The 16553-nt window shown below is 33.8% G+C and overlaps 2 protein-coding genes across 2 annotated transcripts; both read left to right on the forward strand.

Annotated features, from left to right (window-relative positions):
• The first annotated feature begins 924 nt into the window (after nt 1-924).
• LOC110618460 (beta-glucosidase 24) lies at nt 925-3927 on the forward strand. The gene is made up of 13 exons (XM_021761593.2): nt 925-1142; nt 1223-1292; nt 1356-1414; nt 1513-1588; nt 1692-1769; nt 1894-1981; nt 2105-2360; nt 2440-2555; nt 2648-2865; nt 3006-3040; nt 3133-3235; nt 3324-3432; nt 3525-3927. The coding sequence occupies exons 1-13, from the start codon at nt 954-956 to the stop codon at nt 3766-3768; spliced, it is 1641 nt and encodes a 546-aa protein (XP_021617285.2). The 5' UTR covers nt 925-953; the 3' UTR covers nt 3769-3927.
• Nucleotides 3928-4990: 1063 nt separating this feature from the next.
• Nucleotides 4991-6491, forward strand: LOC110619584 (beta-glucosidase 11-like). Its single transcript, XM_021763098.2, has 6 exons — nt 4991-5137; nt 5552-5696; nt 5810-5848; nt 5962-6030; nt 6130-6226; nt 6317-6491. The coding sequence occupies exons 1-6, from the start codon at nt 4991-4993 to the stop codon at nt 6489-6491; spliced, it is 672 nt and encodes a 223-aa protein (XP_021618790.2).
• The last annotated feature ends 10062 nt before the right edge of the window (nt 6492-16553 follow it).

Consider the following 16553-nt stretch of genomic DNA (forward strand, 5'->3'; position numbering starts at 1 on the left):
TATTTTATTAATCTTAAATAAAACTTTTTTTTTAATTTTTAGAAAAAAAAATATCTTGTTTATAGATTTTTCATTTTGGTGTTAAAATAATACATAAGTATTATATCATTAATAAATAACAATAATTTTTAAATGCTGTAAAAATATAAATATAAAATTATATTATAAAATATTAATTTAATATAAATTAAATTATATATTTTTAAATAAAAATAAATAAAATTGCAAATTATTTTTTATATTTAAAATTAATAACTATATTTTATTTATTATATTAATATATTTTAATAGTATTAAAAAATAATTGCTATTTATTAATAATATAATATTATATATATATATTATTTTTAATAAAAATTAAATTATATATTTTAAAATGAAAATAGTTAAATTATGTTATATTTTTTAATTTTTTTTAATTTTATTGTTTAGATTGTTAAAAATTTTCTTAATTTTTTTACTTAGTTGTATTGGCAACCTGTAAGCACATTAATAAAAAGCTTAGTGTTAAAAATGACAAAAGCGGTGTCGGTGCTGACATCACGCAATTGAACGTCATCTCTCACCAAAGTTTCTAAATTAAGTTAGAACATACTGCATAGTTTCCTATAAAAAGGCTCATTTCTTATAATTAATAAAAATTTAAATTAAATATTTTTAAAGTAGAGAGTAAAATCATAAAAAATTAAAAAATATATAAATTTTATGTAAATTATTTTTATTATATTATGTTATAATAATTTTATCATAATATAGTAATAATATGACAATAACGAATTAAAGTTGACGATAGAATTCTAAATAATTGTAAGACAGAAGGGAACTTACTTTTATTTTAATAATATTCTTTTGTATGAAAAAAATTATAATATCAAGATATAAGTTCTGCGTGGACTCTATATAAAGGGGCATTACCAAGAAGCGAAAACCACACACAAGCACTTGAAATTATCATGGTTATAGCTATGGCTACTAAACACTACAACTTTCTTCAGCTATTGGGGATGCTCGTCTTGTTCATAACCTTGTTGGCTCTCACTAGGCCAGCAATGGGAACTGATGATGATGATATTCCTGACGATTTTAGCCGTAAATATTTTCCGGATGACTTCATTTTTGGAACGGCTACTTCTGCTTACCAGGTAAATATATAAACATGTATCAATAAATGATAGTTTTATTTAGAATTATATATACAAATATAATCATTTATGATATTCAGATCGAAGGTGAAGCAACTGCAAGGGGTAGATCACCTAGTGTTTGGGACATATTTTCCAAGGAGACTCCAGGTATGTACGTGTATTTGTCCATCTTTATTGACTATATCTAATTATTTATGTCTAATCTTGCAGATAGAATATTAGACGGCAGCAATGGAGACGTTGCAGTTGATTTCTATAACCGCTACATAGTATAGCAGTCAAACTTTTTATTTTATATTTCCTCCCTCAAACCCATGTTCATTAATAACAATAAAATTAAATAAGATTTGTGAAATTGATGTTGCAGGAAGATATAAAAAACGTCAAAAAGATGGGTTTTAATGCATTTAGAATGTCTATTTCATGGTCTAGAGTTATACCATGTAAGTATTTTATTAAATTTTTGCTTTTATTTATAAATTAAATTTGTTATGCAAAATATTTATTAATTTCTCTATCTTTGTTTTTGAAACATTAAATGTTTAGCCGGAAGGAGACGTGAAGGAGTGAACGAGGAAGGAATTCAATTCTACAATGATGTTATCAATGAAATTATAAGCAATGGTAATCCTTATATATTTTCTTTAAGAAGATTAAAAATTAAATTAAAATTACAAAAGTATTCCAAACTTATTGAAGTTAACTAAATTACATCAAAATGTTTAATTTATTTTGTTATAAAATTCAGGACTAGAGCCTTTTGTTACTATCTTTCATTGGGATACTCCTCAAGCATTGCAGGACAAATATGATGGCTTCTTAAGCCGTGATATTGTGTACGTATAGAATTTTATTGTGATTTCAAAATATTAGAAATTCAGAATTTCATATAAATTTTATTCAAAAATATTTTCACCTAAGTATTAAAATATCTTATCGAATTATTACATGAAATACAGGGAAGATTATCGCCAATATGCAGATCTTCTCTTTGAAAGATTCGGTGATCGAGTGAAACGCTGGATGACTTTTAATGAACCATCAGCATATGTTGGATTTGCCCATGATGATGGAGTTTTTGCCCCTGGTCGATGCTCATCTTGGGTGAATCGCCAATGCCTAGCTGGAGACTCAGCTACAGAACCTTACATAGTTGCCCATAATTTGCTTCTTTCTCATGCTGCAGCTGTTCACCAATATAGAAAATATTATCAGGTTTATATTATATATATTTTTTTTTTTCCTAAAAAAATATATGCAATTACATAAAACCTTTGTATATTTGACTATGTAGGGAACTCAAAAGGGCAAGATTGGGATTACCCTCTTTACCTTCTGGTATGAACCTCTCTCCGACAGTGAAGTTGATGTGCAAGCAGCCAAAACAGCCTTAGATTTCATGTTTGGATTGTGAGTCTTTCTTCCAAATTGAGCTGGTAATTAAATGTTTAACATGTATATAAATCTTCAATTAAACTTTGTATTTTTGTTCATAATTTCAGGTGGATGGATCCCATGACTTATGGACGATATCCAAGAACTATGGTAGATTTAGCCGGAGATAGATTGATTGGGTTTACAGATGAAGAATCTCAATTACTTAGGGGATCATATGATTTTGTTGGATTACAATACTACACTGCATATTATGCAAAACCAAATATTACAGTTGATCCAAATTTTCGTAGATACAAAACTGATAGTGGTGTTATCGAGACTCGTAAGTTCACGCATAAAATTATACATCAAAGGTGGAAAAGAGTGTGTGTTTGTATCTTTTACATATAGATATAGGTTGATAAGTTTTTCTGTCTTAAAAAAGTTTAATTGACAATATGATTTTTTTTTTCTTTGCTGCAGCTTACGATAATAATGGTAATCTTATTGGTCCAAGGGTTAGTATACAGAAAAATAAATTGATAAAATTCTAGCAGAGAGAAATATTTATGTGAATAATATTTTTGACATACAAATTAAAAATTTGCAGGCTTACTCGTCATGGTTTTACATTTTTCCAAAAGGTATTCGACACTTTTTGAACTATACCAAAGATACATATAATGATCCAGTCATTTACGTTACTGAGAATGGTAAGTTTTTTTTAATAAATATTTCGTTCATAGAAAAGTAAATCGAGATTATATTTTTGATCTAATTCTCAAGTTCACTCTAATTTAGGGGTTGACAACTACAACAATGAATCTCAACCAATTGAGGAGGCACTTCAAGATGATTTCAGGATTTCGTACTATAAAAAGCATATGTGGAATGCACTAGGATCTCTCAAGTGAGTCTAAACTCTATGACCCATACTAATTATTATAGAGATTTGGGATAACTATTTTTAATTTATTTTCAAATGATTATTAATTTTTACAGGAACTACAGTGTTAATCTCAAAGGTTATTTTGCATGGTCATATTTAGACAACTTCGAATGGAATATTGGTTATACATCAAGATTTGGGTTGTACTATGTAGACTACAAAAATAACCTAACAAGATACCCCAAGGAATCGGCTCTTTGGTTCACAAAATTCCTGAATATATCGGTTAATGCAAATAATATCTATGAGTTTCCATCAAAGGATTCAAGGAAGGTTGGCAAATTCTACGCAATGTAGATAATGTCTTTACTTTTTGTGTGTCCCTTGTAATTAAATAATATCATTGGGCTACTGTATACCACCAATGATCTGTCTTATGTTGTGATAAAGTTTTTGATATGTTGTATTGTTATCTTATGTTTGAAATAAATATTATCCTTTTTTGTTTTGTTTTAATTAATTTTTCATCTATCGATTCAGAATATGAGTAATGTGTCCCTTATAAAAGTTTTAGCCACTCCTTTTTAGACCTGATCCAAATTTAATATGGTATCAGATTCTCCCCATTGATGTTGGGTCTCTCATAAATATGTCACGCTCGAGTGTAGTCCTGAATGTGAGAGTATATGTTGAATCTCACATCGGCTTAGAATAGGGGTAATGTGCTCTTTATAAGAGACTTAAGCACTCCTTTTCTTGAGCTAAAATTTTGAGACGAGTTAGAGATAATTCAAATTTAACGGTTTTAATTAATTTTTTAAATTAATATTGAAGATATTAATTATTTTTTCAAAAGATTAAATTATATCATTTTAAATAATTAAATTGAATTTTTTTTCTTTAAGTCTTTACATAAATTAACAATATTATTATATTAATGGCATTGTTAATTTCAGAAAATAACCTTACAAAAACTTCATTTTTTTAAATTTGATTATAATACAGAACATTGCCTAAAATAATATTTTTATAATTCTTGCAAGATATAAGGAAAAATTTTCAATTATCTCATAGTAATTGAGCGTGAAATATGTAAATCATTTCTCTTCCTAATTCCAAGATAATTGTGATAGTCGTTTCTTGCCATGTCGTCTATATGGAAAAAAAAAAAATTTGAGCAGTTTAACTTTTCAGAAGATTAAGTTTCGAAATAAAATATTAATTTTTTTATAGAAAAATGTAAATTTTGGTTTTAAATATTAGTAAATTAATCAAACACATAATATTTACATTATTTTTAAAAATTTAATAAATAGTTAACTTATTAAAATCATAATAATAATATATAAATATATTATATATAAATTCAGGAGTAGAGCTTTTTGTTACTATTTTTCATTGGGATACTCCTCAAGCACTACAAGATAAATATGGTGACTTTTTAAGCCGTGATATTGTGTAAGTATAGAATTTTATTGTGATTTCAAAATATTAAAAATTTAGAATTTCATATAAATTTTGTTCAAAAATATTCTCTCCTAAGTATTAAAATATTTTATTGAATTATTACATGAAATACATGGAAGATTATCGCCAATATGCAGATCTTCTCTTTGAAAGATTCGATGATCGAGTCAAACACTGGATGACTTTTAATGAACCATCAGCATATGTTGGATTTGCCCATGATGATGGAGTTTTTGCTCCTGGTCGATGCTCATCTTGGGTAAATCGCCAATACCTAGCCGGAAACTCAGCCACAGAACCTTACATAGTATATTATTTATATGACATTATTTTTCTCCTAAAAAAGATATGCACTTAAAGAAAACCTTTGTGTACTTAACTATGTAGGGACTCAAAAGGGCAAGATTGGAATTACTCTCTTTACCTTTTGGTATGAACCTCTCTCCAACAGTGCAGTTGATATACAAGCAGCCAAAACCGCTATAGATTTCATGTTTGGATTGTGAGTCTTTCTTCCAAATTGAGCTATTAATTAAATATTTAACATATACACAAGTCTTTAATTAAACACAACATTCTTTTCATAATTCCATATGGATGGATCCTATGACTTATGGGCGATATCCAAGAACTATGAGAAATTTAGTTGGAGATAGATTGATTGAGTTTACAGATGAAGAATCTCAAATCTCAATTACTTAGAGAATCATATGATTTTATTGAATTACAATACTACACTGCATATTATGCAAAACCAAATATTACCGTTGATCCAAATTATCATAGATATAAAACTAGTAGTGGCGTTATTGAGACTTGTAAGTTTACATATAAAATAATTCATCAAAGGTGGAATAGATTGTGTATATATATGTTTTTCTTTCTTAATAAAGTTTAACTGATAATATAGTATATTTTTTCTTTGCTACAGCTTACGATAATAATGGTAATCTTATTGGTCCAAAGATTAGTATACAAGAAAATAATTTGATAAAAATCTAACAAACTATGTGAATAATATCATTGACATACAAATTAAAAATTTGCAGGCTTACTCGCCTTGGTTTTATATTTTTCCAAAAGGTATTCAGCACTTTTTGATCTATTCCCAAGATACATATAATGATCTAGTAATTTACATTACTGAGAATGGTAAGTTTTTTTTAAAAAATAAAAATGTTTTGTTCATAGAAAAGTAAATTGAGATTATATTTTTGATCTAATTCTGAAGTTTTTTATACACTAATTTAGGGGTTGACAACTTCAATAATGAAACTCAACCGATTGAGAAGCACTTCAAGATAGACTACTATCGAAAGTATTTGTGGAATGCATTAGGATCTCTCAAGTGAGTCCAAACTCTATGACCCATACTAATTATTAGAGATTTGCGAGAACTATTTTTAATTTATTTTCAAATGATTATTGATTTTTATAGGGAATACAATGTTAATATCAAAGGTTATTTTGCATTGTCATATTTAGACAACTTCGAGTGGAATATTGGTTATACATCAGGATTTAGTTTGTATAATGTAGACTGCAAAGATAACCTAAAAAGATACCTCAAGAAATCGGCTCTTTGGTTCACAACATTCCTGAATATTGGTTGAGTTGATAGCTTCTAGGTTAGAGTGTTCTCTCGGGGTCAGTGGACCCGAGTGTGATCCATCTGTGGCAGAGTCAGTCTGCCGGTACAGTTCAGTGTCAATTGAGAGTAGATGCCTTCCACCCGACCTTGAGGTCCTAGACTTGACTGTCTGGACGTCATTATAGGGATGGATTGATTTTTCTACTCGTAGTACTACCTGTGTCTACAGAGACAAGGTAGGAGAGTTTAGAGTTCTGGATGGATCAGAGTTTGTCTGTTGAGAGGACACAGTAGGGATGCCTAGAGGTTCATTATCGGCCTTTCAGACTCGTAGGGTGCGTAGGAGGGGTTGTCAGAGGGTTCTAGCTCTTGTTTGAGAGTTTAGCAGTCGGGTCAGAGAACCAGCCTCAATGCCAGTTGTTAGAGAGAGTCTTAGATGTCTTCCTAGACAAGTTGTCGGGTTTACCACCTGATAGGGGATAGAGTTTGGAATAGGAGTGGTGTCTGGACCCAGAACCATTTATATCCTTCCCTACAGGATGGCACCTGCAGAGTTGAGGTAGTAGTAAGAGTAATGTCGAGACTTGGTAGAGAAGGGTTTTATCCGACCTAGTACCTCGCCCTGGAGTGTTCCAGTATTGTTGTGGAAAACGAAGGATGGATCCTTGAGACTTTGTAACGACTGTAAGCAATTGACAAGGTCACTACCAAGGGCAGGTGTTGCCACTCAGGATTGATGATCTATTGGATCAGCTAGCAGGAGCTGGTTGTGTTCCTAGAGAGATCTGAAATCCGGGTACTCCCTGTTGAGGGTTTGAGAAGAAGTCAGTCTAGTAGAGAAGAAGAGAGAAGAGAAAGGATCAGAGTGCGCAGTAGAAGCTGGTGGAGTTCAAGAGTAGGTTGGGGTATTGCGTAAGGTGAATCCATTCGGATTTCCATGTTCCTATGTTATGGAAGTTCGTGTCAGATCCAAGTGAGGTTCTTAAAGAACCAAAGGTGGAGATCTTGGAGGGTCTCACCTATGTTGAGCAGTCAGTGGGGATCATTGACACACAAGTCAGAAAGAGAAGGAACAAGGAAATTCCGATGGTGAAAGTTCCTTGGAATCGCCAGTGTGGGCGAGTGCGCTTGGGAGAACCGGGAGTTCATACTCTAGCGGTACCTGTGTCTCTCTTTTAGGAGGGAGGTTTTTAAGTTTTGCTTGCTTGTCTGCTTGCTTGCTTATGTATGCTTGATGCTATGTTTTGAGTTTGCCTGTTTGTTTGAACATTCGGGGACAAATGTTCTTAAAGGGGGGAAGAATGTAATACCCGGCTAGATTTCGGCATCGGAATCCCTACCTTCCGGCGGAATCTCCGTTGGAATCTGGAATTCTAAAGATGTCAGAGTCTTCTAGAGGGGTAAAATGTATTTTTAATATGTTTTCACATGATTTTATGATTTTAAATGGAAAAGAAATTGAGTTTTGAAGAGAATAGGCCAAGGAGGCATTTGCCAAGTTCAGCCGCCGAAAGTGAAGTTCGGCAGCCGAACATGGGGCTGTTTCGGGAGTGCTTTAGGCTTCCGAAAGCTTTGAGTAAAGTAAGCCATGTTCGGCCGCCGAAAGTCAGGTTCGGCCGCCGAACATGGGATTGTTCGGGGGCATGTTAGGGGGCACGTTAGGCTGCCGAAGGTGGTGGAGTTGCGGGAGCAACTTAGGCCGCCGAAGGTGGTTGACCAGGCCACCTATAAAAGGCTCTCAGCCCGAAAATGGGCGAGTTTTCTCCCCGTTCTCGAGCTCAGGTGAGTTCTTGCCTTCTTTGGTTCACTTCATGTTCCTTCTTAAATCTTCCAAGGTTTTTATGAGAGTTTTGTGGCTTTAAAGAGTTTTAAAGCTTGGATCAAGTTTTGGGAGCTTGGAGACCCAAGGAGTTGTTTCCTCCCATCTCTAAGTTAGGGATCGCACCAACCCTCGATCTTCAAGAGGTAAGTGTAAATCCTTGTTTCCCTTTGTGTTTAATGAAGTTTTAAGTAAGTTTAAGGAAGTTTTGAGGCATGAATATGGGTAGATATGCATGTTAAGGTTTATGTGGGTTTTATGCTCATTGTATGTTTATGCATGTTTATGTGATGATATGTTGAAGGTTTAGGCTAGTTTATGCTTGTGGGAGTGTGTATGCATGTTTGGGGGAGAGCATGTGAGGTTTTGGGTGGTTTTGGAAGGTTTGGAGGCTGTTGTGCATGTGAAGGCTGAGTTCTACCCTTCTGGGAAGAACTCAGGTTCAGCCGCCGAACCTGCCTGTGGTAGCTTGTTTTGGCTGCCGAACCCTGCCTCCGAAAGTTGGACTTTCGGCTCTGGAGGGGAGTTTCGGCCGCCGAAGGTGCCGCCAAACATGCATGAGTTTCCTCTCTGAAGAGGAGTTTCGGCCGCCGAACTTGCCGTCGAACCTGCATAGCTTTTGGCTCTGGAAGGCACATTCGGCCCCGAAAGTGCCCTGTCCAGCCCTTTCTTGGGTGTTTTCTATGCATGCTTTTATGATGTTTTAGGGGGTTTTTGGGGAGTTGCTTATGAGTTATTTAGAGTGTGTTTGGCACCTCATTCGAGTCCACCTATGTAGGATCGGACCCGAGGGACCGAGGAGGCCATTAGTGTTAGCTGTTGCAGAGTCAGTCCAGCGTCTGCCAGAGGTGAGTAGAACTAACTCAAATATTTTTAACATGTTTCACGCATCATGAATACCATGTTTATGTAGTAGGTTGCTTGCATTAAAAATCATGAATATGCTGCATTGCATTATTTACTGTTGATGTGGATGGACCAAGGCGACCCCAATAGCCCAAGATCTGTCATATATTGAAAGTCCTGTGTGAGCTCCTTCGGGGGCCGAGCACCATGTTGAAAGTCCTGTGTGAGCTCCTTCGGGGGCCGGGCACCGACAGAGGGAGTTTTGGAGGTTATGTCCATATGTGATGTGAAATGTTTGTGCTGTGACGCATTCCATGATAGCATGTTTTAGTATATTATGCACTGTTTCTACTCACTGGGCTTTTTAGCTCACCCCTTTCCCCTAAACCCCAGGTTTGCAGGTATGAGGTCGATCGAGAAGTCAGCAAGGGCTTATGTTTTGCTTATGTAATAGCTTAGAATGTTGTGTGGACATGTAATGTAAATTGATATAATGTATTGCAAGATAATGTGATGTAATGTAACTTAAAGTAGAGTTATGTTCATGGATTAGTACTGTGCTTGGCCCTAAGACTTGGTTAGTCCCCTTTTAGTACATGATGTATGTAAAGTTTTAATGTTGAGTTGTTTGTGAACTAAACTTGTGGCATGTGATGTTTACCACGCTAGAGTATTTGATGAGGACTCTAGTGGAGGTTTTATGTTTATGGCTTTGATGCATGCACAGGTTAGGTTTTGGTTCATTGGATGTAATTCAAGCTTGATGTATGTTATGTTGACCCAGCTAGAGCATTGATGAGGGCTCTAGTATGGGGTTCCTTTATGTTTCCAGTTATGTAACATACAGGTCACAATCGGTATTTACATCAGGTGTTTAAGTTTTTATGTTAATGTTTTGATCATGTATGGGATTTGACCAGGTGATAGGAGGTATGTTAGGCTTGCTATGGGTCTCGGCGGCCTTAAGCCGATCTGGATCCTAGCGCCGGTAGCGGTCCGGATTCCGGGTCGTTACAGTCTAAATCTGCTGTAAAATTTAAAACTAGTTGCTCCGTGTCATAGAGTTTTTCTTCAATAGGTTTTTATTTATTTGACCCTTAAAAATACACGTTGCTTTGTTATGTTCTCCTTTAGTTCTGAAGCCTTAAGCTTAGTTGATGTATTGTAATGCTTTTATTCATTTAATGAAATATTATCTTTAATAAAAAAAAAAACACTTTATCAAGGAAACTTTTATTTCTCTCTAAAAATGCCAAAAATAAGAATAGAAAGTGTTTAATGTTCGCCGAGTACATATTGAAATATTTCCTTTTTATGGGAAATGTTGTCACTTAATTTAGAAAATTAGGTGAGAGATGACATTCGATTATGTGATATGAGCACTGCACACCACTTTTATCACTTTTAATACTAAGCCTTTTATTAGAAAAAAAAAAAAAAAATCTTTAACTATCTAATAATAGAACTAAAAAGCAACTTTATTCGCGATTAATAAAATAAATATAAAAAATTAAAAATATTCTCGAATTAACGACTATATATATATTTTTTTATTAACAATTTTACTTATGTTTTTTAAAATAAATAATTTATTAATTTTTCACATGATCGATGTATTTATATTTAATTATTATGAATTTAGTAAGTTAACTATTGATTAAAATTTAAAAATTAATATTAGATATTATGTGTTTGATAATTTTACTAATATTTGAAGCCAAAATATTTACATTATTTTGAAAAAGAAAATTAATATTTCATTTCGAAAAGTAAATACTTAAATTCTGAATAGTTAAACTGCTTTTTCTAATTTATTTTTTCATGGATAGTAACATGTCTACGAATAAGTAATATTCGGTTCAAATCGAAAAAATCGATCGTATCGAATTAATTTAAAAATTCAATTTGATTTTTTTTATTTATTTCAGTTCGGTTCGGTTTTTAATTTTAAAAATTTTTGTTATTTCAATTCGATTCGATTTTGATCAGAAAAAATTGAAAAAGCCAAACCGAACCGATTAGTGATAATAATATATTGTTTTTAATAATATAGAGAAATTAGAACATATTAAAATTAAAATATTTTAATTAAATTTTAAAATATTAAAAATAAAGTATAAAAAATAAAAAAATTTATTAGATATTGAAACTGATCAAAACGAATCGAATTAACTAAATCAGATCGGTTCAGTTCAATTTAATTTCTGATAAAAATCAATTCGATTCTATTTTTATAAATATTAAAATTTCAGTTTTCAATTTATTTGATTCAGTTCGATTTTAAATCGAACCGAGCAAATGCTCGCCTCTAAAGACAAGCAACGACTATCACAGTTACCTTGGAATTAGGAAGAGAAATGATTTACATATTCTACGCTCAATTACTATGAGATAATTTTTTTTTTTTAGATGTGGAAATTATTTGAAATATAGTCGAATTTCTTGATACTCATATTAAAACTATTTTAAATTAAAAATTTTAAATTGATAATTTAAGGCCCACAATTTATTTAAGTTATTTGAATTTGAAAAGTTATAATAAATAGATAAATGGATACCCTCAAACAATTTTTTTCCTTGTATCTCAAAAGAATTATAAAAAATTATTTTGGGTAATGTTCTGTATTATAATTAAATTAAAAAAATGAAATTTTTGTAAGATTATTTTCTATAAAAATGCCATTAATATAATATTATTGTTAATTTATTTAAAAACTTAATAAAAAAATACTCAATTTAATGATTTAAAATGATACAATTTAATCTGTTGAAATATTTATCACTTACGCTCCGTCTATTCCTGTAAATTTTATAGGAATTTTTTTTTTTTTTACATTTTTTCGGCTTTAAAATATTTTAAAAAATTAATTAATAAAAATATTTTTTAATTAAAAAATTAAATTATTTTTAAAATACAATAAGGTTTAAAATATTTATAAAAAAGAATATTATTAAAATTAAAGTAAGTTCCTTCTGTCTCACATTGTAGTCCTACTTTTTTCAATAATACAATAAGGTTTGTTCGTATTAGACAACTTTCTTACTTTACATAATCATATCTATTTTTAGATTTTTAAACTTTTAGACAATTTTTTAGAATTAATTTTGACTTTCATAATAATTATATATATATATATTATCAAAATATATTTTTAAATATAGAATTGTGGGGAGATATTTTTGAATATATCATTTCAATATTGTGCCCTTTATTTTTTCTTTTTAAACGAGGATTGAGAATCGAAGAATAGAATATAAAATTTTTCCGATTTATTCAGATACACTTATTATCAAATTAAATTTATGAGTGATACCCTTTAGTTAGTATCTCTTCGTATTGTATTGTAGAGTGATATTCTTTCATACTAAAAATTAATTTCTCTTAATTTTTAACTACTAATTTTAATAATATTTTCTTTTTTTAAAAAATTACATACTTTATAATTTTAATTAATACTTTACCGTATAATCACAATATAATATAGAGTAATTATAAAAAATATAGACTTAAATTATTTATTTTTTTACAATTATCTCAAAATAAAAATTGAAGTATTACTTTTTTTTAATGACAGTATCTGATATCGTAATTAATGAAGATTACAATTTTTTTGTCAATAATTAATGAATTGTACCTTTGGAGATTGACAGACATACATGTTTAATGCTTGGTTTGTGAATATGGAAATGTTTCCTTTTTATAAGAAAATGTTCAAACTTAATTTAGAAAGTCCAGTGAGAGGATCAGAACAGTTGTAAGCAGACAGAAAAGCTATGCAGACGTCCGTAGGAAGCAGATAGAGTTCCAGGAGGGAGATATGGTATTGCTGAAGGTGTCTCCAATGAAGGGAGTGGTTCACTTTGAAAGGAAGGGTAAGCTAGCTCCACGATACATTGGTCCCTTTGAAATTTTGCAGAAGATCGGAAATGTGTCGTACAAGCTAGATTTACCTGCCTCTATGGAAAGAATCCATCCGGTTTTCCATGTTTCTATGCTACGGAAGTTTGTGTCAGATCCGGAAAAGGTTCTCAGTGAACCTGAGATAGAGATTCTAGGAGATCTCTCCTATGTAGAGCAGCCAGTGCGGATCATGGACACCCAGATCAGAAAGTTACGAAACAAGGAGATTCCGATGGTAAAAGTTCTGTGGAACCACCACAATCTAGAGGAGTGCACCTGGGAGACACGGGAGTCTATGCTCCAGCAATATCCGTATCTGTTTTGAGGTTAGTTAGTTTTCCCTCTCTATGTGTTTTTGTGCTTCAATGTTTGAGGACATTCGGGGACGAATGTTCTTAAGGGGGAGAGAATGTAATACCCGGCTTGAGGCCGGCATCGGAATTCCTATCGTCCGGTGGAAGTTCTGATGTCGGAAGGCTCTAGCAGGGTTTGGGTTATGTTTTGCTATGTTTTAAAGAGGTTTTAATGTTTTAAAGTGTAAAGGAAATGAGTTTTTGAAAGAAAAGCACCAAGGGAGAAATGCCAAGGTTCGGCCGCCGAACATGCATGGCTTTCGGGTTCACGTTTGGCCGCCGAAGGTGGTCTGGCCAGCCACCTATAAAAGGCCCTAGGTCGGTCAAATGGATAAGATTTTCTTTCCATTTGCACGAGCTGAGGTGAGACTTGAGCTTCCTTGAGTGATTCATGTGTTTTCTCAAAGTTTTCATGGTTTTGATAGATTTTCATGTGTTTTTGAAGTGCTTGAGCAAAAGAGCAAAGTTTGGAAGCTTGGAGACGTTGAGAGAGGATTTCTCCATATCTCCACGTTAGGATCGTTTATTATCTTGTTTGGAAGAGGTAAGTGAAGATCCTGACCTTCCTTTCCTGAGTTTTGAAGGTTTTATGGGAGTTGTATGGGTAGTTATGCATGGTTAGGGTAAGGGAGGTTTTTGATGATTTTGTGTCTAAGCATGTTTACATGTTGTGTGAGATGTTTGTTTGAGGTTTTAGGCTAGTTTTGGACCTCTTTATGCATGTTATATGGTATATGCTAGTTGGGAGTAGTTGATATGCATGTTGGGTAAGTTTTGGATAAAGTTTTCATGAAACAGAGCAGGTTTCTGCCCAACGGGCAAAACCAGGTTCGGCCACTGAACCCCTTGTGGAGGCAGTTTCGGCTGCTAAAGCTTGCCTCCGAACTTTGGGACTTTCGTCTCTGGACGCAAGGTTCGGCCGCCGAAGGTTAGAGACTTTCGTCTCTGGAGGGTCTTTCAGCCCCCGAACCTTGCTCCCGAAAGGGTTCGGCCGCCGAAAGAAGGAGTTCGGCCGCCGAAGGTGCTTGAGTTTCGTCTCTGGATGAGACTTTCGGCCGCCGAACCTGCCGCCGAAAGTGCCTTGTTCAGCTTTCTTTTGCATGTTTTATGTGATTGTTATGTGTTTGTTTTAGGATCTTTTAGAGGGCTTTGGGGGAGTTTCTTAGAGATGTTCTTGAGTTAGTTTGGTCCCTCATTTGAGTCCACCTGTATAGGAACGGACCAGAAGAATCAGGGAGGTCAGCAGTGAGCACTGCTTCAGAACCTGCAGAGTCAGTTCAGAGTCAGCCAGAGGTGAGTGGAACTAAACTTAATCTGTTAACGATGAGAACATAAATGCTTTTAGCATGTTTCATGCATTATGATGATTATATAGGTTGATTGCACTAATTTCACGAATATGGTGCATTGCATTATATGATGAATATGATGATATGGATGGACCAAGGCGACCCCAATAGCCCTAGCTCTGTTGTAAGACCTGGCTGGGCCAGGCAGCCATCTGTTGTCAGACCTGGCTAGGCCAGGCAGACAGAGATTGTAAGACTTGGCTGGGCCAGGCAGGCAGAGATTGTAAGACCTGGCCGGGCCAGGCATACTCAGGTTATAAGACCTGGCCGGGCCAGGCATCCTGTCATGGAAGGGAGTTTTGGTGTCATGTTCATCCGTGATATGAAATGTTTGTGCTGTGATGCATACCATGAGACCATGTTTTACTCACACGTTTTATAGTTCTGCTCATTGGGCTTGTATAGCTCATCCCTCTCCCTTAACCCCAGTCTTGCAGGTTCAGAGTCCAGAGGGAGTCCAGCAGGGTATGGAAGGAGAAGAGTTATGTAATAGCTAGTGTGGACATGTACTTGTAACAGTGTGGACATGTACTTGTAAAGAGATAGTAATTGTGTAATCAGATGTATAGTATTGTGCTTGACCATTTGTAGTAATCCCTCTTTGTATATACATGGTCTGTTTATGTAAATGTTTTACATTATATATTTGAAAGACCAGGCTTAACACAGTATGCGTTTAGCCCACCTAGAGCAAAGATGAGAGCTCTAGTAGGGGTTTACAGTATAGAGATGATGTATGCACAGGTTAAGCCTTGGAACAGAGAAAAGTTTTACGTTTTACAGAAAATGTATGATCATGTATGGGATTTCACAGGTACACAGAGTTCACAGTAGGTTTGCTACGGGTCCCGACGGCCTTAAGTCGATATGGATCCTAGCGCCGGTAGCAGTTCGGTTTTCGGGCTGTTACACCTGCAACCTCAAAAACTCCTCGGTATATTCATCCACCCTTCGGTTCCCCTGTACATAGTCATGATACCGGTTATACAAAACTTGAGTATGATCGCTAGGCAAGAACCGTTGTTCAATCATCTGCTTCATCAACACCCAGTTTCGTATGGGTTCCAGCCTCCTCTGATAGCGTTCGTTTTGAATCGAATTCCACCAGACTGTTGCACCCCTTTTTAAATTATAGGCCACCATCGAAGCCTTGCGATCCTCTTCCACGTTCATAACTTCAAAAAAACATTCAACCTCTGCCAGCCAATCAAGAATAGATTCCACATCCAACGAATCAAAAAAGTTTTGAAGGTCTATCTTGATCTTGTAACCTTCCTAACAATTCTGTTGGAGATTTGCAGGTACAGGATTGGCGATTGGCTGGGGGTGTGCGGCGGTGGGTTGGTGGATTCCCTACTGTAGGGTCAGTTGTCCGATCATCTCCCTGAATTCTGTCAAAGATGCCTCAATCGCAGCAAGTCATGCCTCTTAGTTATCTGCCATGGTCGAACTTTACTCTGATATCAATCTGATAAAGGACTAATTAGACTCTATCAAGAGTTTTAACCAATATCGTTTGACTAAGACGATATAAGAGAAAAGATAGGCTGAAAGACGAACAGTTTTATTGAAATTTTTCAAAAATTGAAAAGTGAGTTTCTAATAACCAAGAAATGCTATTTATAATAGAAAAAAAAACTCTAATATGCAAAATTATAAAAATATTCAAAAAAAAATAATTAAAATGCAAAATTGACCCCTAAATGAATGAATTTTCATATCGAATTTTGTGACAAGTCTATGGCGCTCGTCACACTTTTGAAAATCGTGCGTCCCAAAATTTTTTTTTTAAAAAAATTATCGTGGGTCTCTATCA

Source organism: Manihot esculenta, chromosome 7, assembly GCF_001659605.2.
Source record: "Manihot esculenta cultivar AM560-2 chromosome 7, M.esculenta_v8, whole genome shotgun sequence".
NCBI lineage: Eukaryota > Viridiplantae > Streptophyta > Magnoliopsida > Malpighiales > Euphorbiaceae > Manihot > Manihot esculenta.

Coding starts and splice junctions, on each gene's coding strand:
- LOC110618460 (XM_021761593.2), top strand. CDS start 954: ATGGTTATAGCTATGGCTACTAAACACTACAACTTTCTTCAGCTATTG. Junction 1,589..1,691: donor ATGGTCTAGAGTTATACCAT/GTAAGTATTTTA, acceptor TTAAATGTTTAG/CCGGAAGGAGACGTGAAGGA. Junction 2,361..2,439: donor AATATAGAAAATATTATCAG/GTTTATATTATA, acceptor TTGACTATGTAG/GGAACTCAAAAGGGCAAGAT.
- LOC110619584 (XM_021763098.2), top strand. CDS start 4,991: ATGGAAGATTATCGCCAATATGCAGATCTTCTCTTTGAAAGATTCGAT. Junction 5,138..5,551: donor CTGGTCGATGCTCATCTTGG/GTAAATCGCCAA, acceptor TTGAGTTTACAG/ATGAAGAATCTCAAATCTCA. Junction 5,849..5,961: donor TCTTATTGGTCCAAAGATTA/GTATACAAGAAA, acceptor TTTTTCCAAAAG/GTATTCAGCACTTTTTGATC.